This window comes from Mus caroli, chromosome 11 (assembly GCF_900094665.2).
Source record: "Mus caroli chromosome 11, CAROLI_EIJ_v1.1, whole genome shotgun sequence".
In the NCBI taxonomy this organism is placed as follows: Eukaryota; Metazoa; Chordata; class Mammalia; order Rodentia; family Muridae; genus Mus; species Mus caroli.
Genome location: NC_034580.1, coordinates 31,391,469 through 31,402,049, shown reverse-complemented (window position 1 = coordinate 31,402,049; position 10,581 = coordinate 31,391,469). Strand labels below are relative to the sequence as shown.

At 43.8% G+C, this 10,581-nt stretch overlaps 1 protein-coding gene across 1 annotated transcript in view; it reads left to right on the top strand.

The window, feature by feature from the left end:
* Rars (arginyl-tRNA synthetase) overlaps positions 1-10,581 on the top strand; it is a 27,688-nt gene that overhangs the window by 12,912 nt on the left and 4,195 nt on the right. The window contains exons 8-12 of the mRNA XM_021175988.2: positions 793-922; positions 2,034-2,138; positions 4,589-4,767; positions 5,349-5,458; positions 6,694-6,799. Of these exons, the coding sequence (XP_021031647.1) occupies positions 793-922; positions 2,034-2,138; positions 4,589-4,767; positions 5,349-5,458; positions 6,694-6,799 (630 nt within the window). The remainder of the gene's footprint in view (positions 1-792; positions 923-2,033; positions 2,139-4,588; positions 4,768-5,348; positions 5,459-6,693; positions 6,800-10,581) is intronic.

The window sequence follows — 10,581 nt, the reverse complement described above, 5'->3', positions numbered from 1 at the left end:
GAGTGCTGGGATTAAAGGCATGTGCCACCACGGCCCGGCTCTGGTTGACTTTTAACTGCTGTGTAGCTGAGGGTGACCTTGAACTCGAGATCCTTTTTCAGCCTCAACTGCTAAGATTTTAAGTAAAAACTACCATACCAGCTTGTGTGTACGTGTAGGCTTGACTTAACCTGTATCTTCCCGGATCACTATTTATTGAGATACGGTCTCTTGCTGACCCTGAAGCTCTCCAGTTTTATCTAGCCAGCTTCCCCAGAGGCTGCCATCTCTGCCAGAATTAGAAATTTATAGAAAGCTGTCGGGACTGTGCATCTTCACTTGGGTTCTAGAGACCAAACTGTGGGTCTCACACTTGCAGCACGGGCACTGTATCCAGTGAGCTATCTCTCCCAGTCAGCCCTGACTGTCTCTTGAACACTAGCAGGATTGTGTTTTACTGTTGGTTGGATTGGGTTGGGTTTGGGTTTTTATTTTGGAGACTGGGTTAGGGTTAGGGGTCACTGTGTTCCTAACTGGTTTGGAATTCAGCGTGTAGACCAGACTGACCTCAAATTCAAAGAGATCCACCTGCCTCTACCTCCTTGGTGCTGGGATTAAAAGTGTGCATGCCCGCCTACTCTGTTTGGTTTATTTGCTTGCTTTTCTTTTTGGGAACTTGAACAGTGTTCTTGGTTTTGGAGTAGAGTATTGTGGTATTCTCAGTCATCTATTTTTTGTGGTGTGGGTACATACAGTAATGAATACATTCTTCATCTAGACCTACAGAATTAGCTCTTACAATTTCTAAAACAGGAGTCTAAGAAGAGGTTTGATGCTGATGAGGAGTTTAAGAAGCGAGCCTATCAGTGTGTCGTTTTGCTGCAGAGTAAAAACCCAGATATCATGAAAGCCTGGAACCTCATCTGTGACGTGTCCCGGGAAGGTGAGTCTCTGGGCACCATTCAGCTAGTGTGGGTGTGTAGTCAGGATTGGTACTGGGTCTTTGTAATTGGGTTGTTTGTGTGGTTTTGATTCCTTTGCCTGTTTCCTCAAACTTCTCATATAGTTTTCTAAATTAAGGGTGTAAATAAAGGAATGCATTTGCCACGTGGCCCACATGGCGCTCCAAGGACCAGGGAACCTTTGGAGAGGCTATTATACATGTGTTGATGCACATTGATGTTGGAGGTTGTAGTGACCAGAAGAGGCTGTTGGGGCCCTTGAAACTGGAGTTACAGTCTTTTCGAACCTGCTGACAGGGGCTCAGGGAACTGAGCTAGGTCTCGTGTATGCTTTTAACTGCTGAGCCACCATCATCTCTGTAGCCCACACATCCATGTTTTCACATGGGTTCCACAGATCAGAATCAGATCTTTCATGGAACACACTGTTAATTTCGCCAGCCCCTAGTTCTGTTTTTGAGACAAGGACTGTGTGTCCCAGGTTGGCTTTGAATGCACAGTGCCTCTGCCTGTCATATGCTGAGATTACAGGCATTTGCCACCATGTTTGGTTTGACAAAATTAAAGGTCACTTTGAAAAGTAAATGAATGAAAATGGCCAGAGGCATTTTACAAAGGAGATTGCTGATGGGTGCTTTGCAGCCTGGGTTGTAAGGTATTAAAGTGTTGCAGTTTAATACTACATCAGTGGTTAGTGAGAACAAGTCAGGGCTACCAAACTAAGAAAACGCAATAAAGGTTTTATCAGCAACTAGGAAAGACTTTTTGTCTCTTCCTCCTCCTCCTCCTCCTCCTCCTCCTCCTCCTCCTCCTCCCCACCCCAATCACCCCATACAGGGTCTCTTTGCCATAGCCCTAACTGTCCTGGAACTCACTCTGTAAACCAGACTGGCCTTGAACTCAAGAGATCAGTCTGCCTTTGCCTCTGCCTTCTGAGATAGATATATAGATACATAATTTTTAGCTCTATATTGTTCATACCCGGTATAATTAATTTCTTTTTTCTGTTTCAGATAACAAGTTTTCTAAATGTTATGGTTTTCCCCTTTTGCTTACATGTTTGTTCATTTACTGTTTGGTGATGTTTTCTAGAGTTTAATAAAATCTATGACGCATTGGACATCACTTTAATAGAAAGAGGAGAATCCTTCTATCAAGATAGGATGAAGGATGTTGTAAAGGAATTTGAAGATAAAGGTAGGCATTACCCTTTTTGAACTTTTATTAATATTACTGAAACTTATAAACAGGCAAAAGTAAAGATAATGGCATTTCTAATAATTGTGGCGCTCATAAGCTCATCATACAGCCTCAGCAGGATGGTATTAGATGTAGACTGTACTTGGCTCTGTCCATACACCTTACATCATTTCAGCCCCCGATCTGTCCATGAAAGAACCTGCACATACTCCTGGGTTACAGCTGTATCGTTATTCGTTGTTCCATCGAGGTTAATTTCCTCCCTCTGTGTATTAGAGACATGGTTTTGCTTGGTAGCCCTGGCTGTCTTTGAATTACATATGTAGACCAAGACCTCCACCCTCAGTATTGATTGAACACAAGGACTTGTACCTTGTATGTGCTAGGCAGGCACTCTGCTGCTAACGCTGTCAGCTCCAGCATTAATGTCTTACTTAATACCATTTAATACCGTTCAGTAGACAATTCAGATGTCCCAGTGGGATTCATTTTAATCTGTGTTCATTCGAGTATAGGATCTATCCCCAAGACCAAAGTTGACCTGGGACTCACTGCCCTCCTGCCTCAGTTTCCCAGATGCTGAGATAAGTGTTTGAAATATGTCCAGCTTCATATTTTTTAATCACAGGCTTTCTTTTTTATTTGTGTTCTGTATAATACATCATAGTCCTTCTTTTCCTGTGTACTTTCTCCCTGCTCTGTAAAGAACCCTGGCTAGCCTGGAACTTGTATAGACCAATGTCCCCAAGTTTGTGGCACTTCTTCCCATTCTGCCTCCAAAGTACTGGTATTACAGGCATTAATTATATTACGATGTCTGGATATGTGGTTTTGGTTGTTAAAGAAAAAAGGCTATGTGTCTAATTCTTCATATTTGTGTAACAATCTCATTTTGTACTCCAGGCTGGCCTCAAATTAAGATGATTCTCTTGCCTTGGCTTCCTCAAGGCTGGGATTACAGACATGCACCACAATGCCTGGTTCTGCCTCTATTTTTAAAAGAGAATTCATTCTATCTGGTTTGCTTTGATTTTTAAGAAAACGAGCATCGTCTGGTTGGCTCTTTGTGATGCTAGGATTGGTTAGCAGCTTTAGGTGCTAAGACTGACTGAGCCGACTCGGCTGTCACCCTCTCCATCACACTTTGCCCTGATAGTTTCAGTAGCTGTTGGTGACTGTGGCTTTGACCTGTTATTTTCATTCATTTGATAGGATGTTGTCATCCCCCTCCATTTTTTTTTTACCTGGGATTCTGTGCACAAATTTGTCCAACGTATCTTTATTTTATATACAGAAGTGTGTGTTAGTACGCGTGCGTGCGTGCGTGAGTGCGTGCGCGCGCACGCGCGCGTGCCTGCACGAGTGTGTGCATGCACAGCAAGTACTCTTAACCACTGAGCCATCCTTCAGCCCAGAAGTCTGGTTCTTGAATGTTGAAATGGAGTCTAGGAACCATGCTTTTAAGATAATAAAACAGTATTCACAGGCGTTGTGGTGCCGAAGACCAAACATACGCTGGTAAATACCTACGCTTGAGCACTGTTTCCAGCCCTAAAGAACACAGAGGAGTCGTGGTCACAGGCAGTGGCCCTGAGAATCCTCCGTCTTGCTTCCCAGGGTGTAGTTTTAACCACTACCTATGCTGAGTCACTTTTCTAAACTGCACGACAGTATGGTAGCATTTACTTCATAGGTACTATGAAATTGAATTTGGGATTTAATATTATGGAAATGAAACATAGCTGTTAAAATGTTCCTTCCTGTCTCTTCTTGGGTCCAAAAACTTCACTTTTTCTGTAAAGCACATGAACATGATTTTATTTTTCTTACTAAATATTGCTATATTTAAGCATATTCCAAGAAGCCTTATTTTGCTTCCAGAGGAAAGTTAAGGTTCTACCCAGAAAGCGAAGCACCAATGCTCATATCTTGCCTGCTGAATGGATGCTCCCATTGGGGTGTTGTGTAAGCGTAGCCAGATTAGTGTGAGTGCAGAGCCTTGCCCTCCTATTTGACTTGTGCTCTGAAGACAGTCTTGGCCGTAGCCATTTCCCAAGATTTATATTAGATCATGTGGGGATAATCATATGGTTTGCTCAGCTCTTTAATAATTGTCTTTTAAAATACTCAAGAGAAGGCCCTGCAGGTTAGAGGTACTTGCTAGCAAGCCTGGTGAGCTGAGTTCAGTCCCTGGGACCCACACGGTAGAAAGAGAATATCAGCCCCAAAAGGTGTCCTGATGTCCACATTCACGTAGTGTAGTACATGAACTTCCCACATTCTCTCGTGCACCAAAAGGATAAGCTTAACTGTTAAAAAGCAGAATGGTCACAGAATGACCAAGTATTTATGTCATCCTAGAACACAGTACGATTCTAGTTCCAAGAGGGCTCTTTTCTCATTATTAACGAAGGTTTATTTTGGTTTTGTTGTTTCTCTGTGGCTAGGGTTTGTGCAAGTGGATGATGGCAGAAAAATTGTGTTCGTGCCTGGGTGTTCTGTGCCATTAACAATAGTGAAATCAGATGGGGGCTATACCTATGACACATCTGACCTGGCTGCCATCAAACAGAGACTGTTTGAAGAAAAAGCAAATAAGGTTATTTATGTGGTGGACAATGGACAAGTAAGTTTGTGGGTTTGTCTAGAGTCCCATTGCAGATATTGACAGATACATAGAAACATGTGACTTCTGCTGTGAAGTAAGGTGTCAGGCAGCCCTTTTGACCTCAAACTTGAAATCCCAGCTTTGTAGATGAGAAGTAAGATCTACTAGAACTCTCTGCCCGTAGTCGAGTTTGTGTAGTTTTGCTCTGATGGGCATCCTGTGTTTTGCATGTGGTGGGCAAGTGTGAGGGCGGGCACTGCCGTATTCTCAGTGCCTGAGCCTCTTGTTAAAACTGAGACGTGCTCTCATAGACACAAACACAGGCTGCCTCAGCACTGGCTGCAGAGCTGAGTGTGACCTACCACTCCTGATACTCTGTTCTGAGGCCCTGACATCACAGGCATGTATCAGTTTAAGACCTGCTGTAGAAACTGTTAGCGTGTTCTTGCTTTTTGGTGGGCAGCTCTGGGGAATAAAACTTTTATAATAATGCTTGCCTAACAGGATTGTCCCGTGGTCCCTGAGCACAGAAGCCTGACATCTTCTTCTTTATTAGTAACTAACAGTGTCATTCTACTCTTTGTTTCTACTCTTTGTAGGCTATACACTTCCAGACAGTATTTGCTGCTGCTCAGATGATTGGCTGGTATGACCCGAAAGTAACTCGAGTGGCCCACGTGGGATTTGGTGTCGTCCTAGGAGAAGACAAGTGAGTGGCCGCGCTTCGGCATTCCTGCAGTAGAGCTAGCAGAGGGAGAGCTCCCTCCCATAAGGACAGTGTGGCAACAGCAGTTAGATTACAGAGCAGTTTGCGCTTCCTCCCGTCCATCCAGGCTGTGCTCGAGTCTCACCTCGGATGTTTGGCAGGGCGGGAAAGTGTGAGTCACTGAATCTAGGATTCACTGCTTTCACTTTTGTATGACATAAAAGCAAAGGTTATCAAGACTACAGTTGGGCGAGCGTGGGCTGGGATTGGCTGGGGCGCGTGGGCTGGGGCGGGAGGAGACGGTTATGGGCTCGTGCCTGGACCGGATCCGGCTCTCTGAGGGGCGCGGAGACCTGCGGGAGGGACACGGCCGCAGCATGGCGGCCGGCAGCGCACTGCCCTGCCCTCCGCCTTCCTGTCGCAGCCGCTTGGATCCTGTGGTCCACGAGTGCTTGCTGTGAGCCTGCTGCGCGTCATCCCCCCGCCCGCCCGCCCTCCTTTCTCCTAAATTAACTCAAATTTATACCATAATTTGCATTAGCAAAATCATTTTATGGCTCTTTAAAAAAAAAAAAAAAAGACTACAGTTAATGGTGTCTGCGGTGTTGCTTTCTGTTTTTCAGTCATTTCCCTCCTTTCTGTTCAGTCTTTGAGATACAAAGGTAAATAGAGTAAGATGTTTATATTCAGTATTCATTAGTACCAAGGCACAAAATGGTTCCTTTTATAATATGACTAGCTTTCTTTTTGCCGGGCAGTATTTAATTATATTAGTCCAGTAAAGAACCTGCTGACTTGCCAAGCATAGAAGCAAGTATGGTCGGCTTATTTTTAGTAGTTTTTCCAAAAGGGCAAAACATTTAAACAGCATCTGTATCCAGGAAAGTGAGCTAGTTAGAGTTTTAATTTGGATGTGCCTGTGCGGTACCTGTGAGATCCCGAGGGAGGGTATCAGGTGGTTGTGTGCTGCCACAGATACAACTCTAGAGGAGCAGTCGGTGTGCTTCAGTGCTGAGCCATCTCTCCAACCCTGAAGGTGCGTAAGAAAAATATCACCACTAAAGTGTAGCTGAGGATAGCATTCAGGTGAGGGTTGGGTCAGGATGCTTTGAGTTGAGAGACAGTGGAAAGCAGGTTCCTGGCAGCCAATTTGATAATGACCCTATTACCTTGATAACTCCAGGCAGCTTTCTGTAGATCTCGAAAACCCTCATTGTAAGTCTTTAAACTTCTTTTAGGAAGAAATTTAAAACACGTTCAGGTGAAACTGTGCGCCTTATAGACCTGCTGGAAGAAGGGCTGAAACGGTCCATGGACAAGCTAAAGGAGAAAGAGAGAGACAAGGTAGGACAAGACATATGCCCTAAGTTATAGTTGGGAGCCTATGCACATAAACTGGCTCAATCCGATTAGCCATATTCCTGGATATTACAAAGTGCCCTGTTTCCCCATTGTTAATGTGGCTTTGTGGTTCTGCTTCTATTTAATTTTAACACATAGAAATTGTACTTTATGGGAGGACAAAAGCTGTGTGACTTTAGTTTTGAAATAGAATCTCACGTTAACCCAAGAAGGCCTCAAACTCCCTGTAGAGCCAAGGTTACCTTCAACTCCTGATGCCTGCCCCTACCTCCCAGATGCTGGGTCTGTGGTATACCATCATGCCTAGCTCCTGCACAGTAGTTTTATGCTATGTATAAATTGTTTAAGTTAAACATCTTACACTGTTGTTAGTTTGTGGCGAAAACATTTGAGAGCCTTTCTTCTATCTCAAAACTTTGCACTTTCATTAAAATAATGTCCCGCCCTCAGCTTTCAGATCCTCTCTCCACTGCGCCCCTTGCTCTCACAGATTGTTTTGAGTAACATGGACATGTGAGATTGTGTAGACTCCCTTTATAGCCCATATTGATCTTGAGCTCAGTGTTCAACCTGCTTCCCAAGTGCTATCTTTTTTTTTTAATATTTTTTATTATTTATACGACTACACTGCAGCTGTCTTCTGACACACACCAGAAGAGGGCATTGGATCCCATGGCAGATGGTTGTGAGCCACCATGTGGGTGTTGGGATTTGAACTCGGGACCTCTGGAAGAGTAGTCAGTGCTGTTAACCACTAAGCCATCTCTCCAGCGCCCCCCCCCCCCAAGTGCTATCTTTATATGGGATGGGAGTATGCTACTGCGGTTACAATGAACTTTTATTAATGCCGATTCTTATAATCAGTAAACATGCAGTGGCTTTCGGTTCCCTTGCTCGGTGTGTCACAGTTTTGTGGCAGGCAAGCTTAGATTGCTGTGAAGCTCTTCTGTATTTTGCTAACTCACCATGTATCTGAGGATAGCCTTGAAGTACTAATCTTCCCCTTTATAGGTATTCTAAATGAATGTTCCTGCAGTTCTCATGTAATTTGGTGTTTTCTTGGTTTCAGACAATTAAGTTCTTACCTATATAGGTGAGGGCTTTAGATAGGAAGGTGCTAAGGGTTAGCCCCCTATAGAATGAATTCTGTTGGTGGTTCTGCACAAGCTACACAGCAGACTCCAGGCAGCTCTCTGTAGTTGGGTTCCATGTCTTTGAACATTCTGTGAGCTAGCAGTGTCCAAATTCATAGCTTACCAAACAGGAGGGTCTGTGACACAGCTGTTATTAGCAGAATCACATTGACTTTATTTCTATTTTGCATCCTACCCCTGCATTGAAATTAAGAAAATATGAGGGCTGGTGAGATGGCTCAGTGGGTAAGAGCACCCGACTGCTTTTCCGAAGGTCTGGAGTTCAAATCCCAGCAACCACATGGTGGCTCACAACCATCCGTAACGAGATCTGACTCCCTCTTCTGGAGTGTCTGAAGACATACATATGATAAATAAATAAATTAATTAATTAAAAAAAAAAGAAAAAGAAAATATGAGAGGGTATAGGGGACTTTTTGGGATAGCATTTGAAATGTAAATGAAGAAAATATCTAATAAAAATTTTTTTAAAGAAAATATTAAAAGCCGGGTGTGGTGGCGCACGCCTTTAATCCCAGCACTCGGGAGGCAGAGGCAGGCGGATTTCTGAGTTCGAGGCCAGCCTGGTCTACAAAGTGAGTGCCAGGACAGCCAGGGCTACACAGAGAAACCCTGTCTCGAAAAATCAAAAAACCAAAAAAAAAAAAAAAGAAAAAAGAAAATATTAAAAGTGCATTGTGGGTATCACCAAAACTACTCCCAGGTGCATGAGGCTGGCATCCCACTGTTTCGCTAAACGTTTGTGTTGTGCACAAGGTGGCCTGAGACTGGTGGTCCCTTTAGGCTTTCATTTCGTTGTTCAACGTAGACTTTTATCATTGATTGGGTTTACTGATTCTGTGAAACTTTGGATTGGAGGTACACAAAGGAATTTAGGACATGGTAAAGAGGAGATAATTTACAACAAATGTTCAGAAACAGTAAGCAAAGCCAGATGTGGTACACACAGCAGCAGTCTTGGTGTTCAGGGGGCGGAGGAAGCATTAGAGTCACTTGGGTATAGGAGTTTAAAGCCCATCTCCACACGGAACATTTCAGGGTTTGCGCGCTCAGGGAGGGTGGGATGGGGTCTTACTGTAACCTGGTCAGGCATGACCCATCATCCACAGCTGTAGTTTTTTCTAAAGCCAGTTTGTCAAGTGAATGTAACAGAAAAGGGACAGTGACAGTTACATAGACATTCTTGCAGATGGAAAGCCAAACCTGTAGCTAGTGTCACTATAAACCCGGGACCCTTGAAACCAGGCATACATAGTCTAGTCTGTCTTCTGAGGCAGGAGCTTACTCTGTAGGCCAAGCTGCCTGTGAACTCAGTGATGCTCCTTCCCAGCCATATGAGTGTAGAGCTTACTCAGTATGTAAACAGTGGCATTACTGCTGGGCAGTGGCTTTAATTCCAGCACTCAGGAGGCAGAGATGAACAATCTCTGAGTTCAAAGACAGCCTAGTCTACAGATTGGGTTCCAGAACAAACAAGGATACACACAGAAACCCTGGGTGAAGGGAAAAATGGTATTACCATTTTAGCAAAGTGTCTGTGTAGCAAGGCTTGTGATCCCAGCACTTACTCAGGAGGCTGAGATAAGAGCACAGATTTCAGGCCAGCCTGAAAGTACGTGTAGCAAGACCATATCTAAACAAACAAGGTATATTCATGTGCCACCACTCCCAGTTCATACAGAATGAAACCCAGGGCCTGTGCATGCTAGGCAGGCATTGTACCAACTGAAGTACATTCCCATAGGCTTGAGAAAGGCAAACATACCAAGTTGCTATTAACTATAGTTGAATTTAAAGAAGCTACAAGGTCTGCAAATTTACTCCCATTGGGTTGTACCAAACATATCTTCAAGACAAATTTTGGTGAGAGTTCAGCAATGAACAAGAAAATTCAGTTACTTTTACTGGGTCTTAAGATTGACTTAAAAGACAAAATGTTACGGAAAGAGTATGGGGTATGAAGTGCAAGACTCTGGCTGAGCTAAGCCTTTAACCCAGCATTTGAGGGCCTGGGCAGTGAGATCGCAGTTCCAGGCCATCCTGTCCCAAGCAAACTTTTGGCCTTACATTGTCAGTGTTTCTCAGTCAGCGTGTCACCTTGATTAGGAGCTTATCTGGACAAGATGAACCAGACATCTTTCAGAAGCTCCAGGAACCCAGAGAGAAAATACAAAAGTCATATCAGCTTCATACAGAACTTTTATTCCAAAGAAGCTTGCCCTAAAACACTTGACCAGAATCTGACCATTGAGAATATTCATCTACTAGGCAGAGTTAGAAGTGATTGAAAGATTTTAGTTTGCTTTCTAAACAGTGTCGGTCGGCACTGGGCCCAAGGTAAAGAGGCATGACCCCTTTTCCTTGTGTAAAGAAGGGCCATTTGGTGAACGCAGGCAGAGAGAGGATTACATGCTGAAGATTCTGAGTGAATACTGGCTTACAGGAGAAGATGAACAGAGCTAGAGCTCTTAATAGGGAATGGGTGACTGGAAAGAAAAGCCTTTCTCAGAAGCTTTGCAGTTAAGTATGGAAACAGGAAAACTTCCCCTCAGGCTGCATGTGGCAGCCTGCACCTGTAATTCTGTTTTTTTTTTGTTTTTTTTTTTTTTT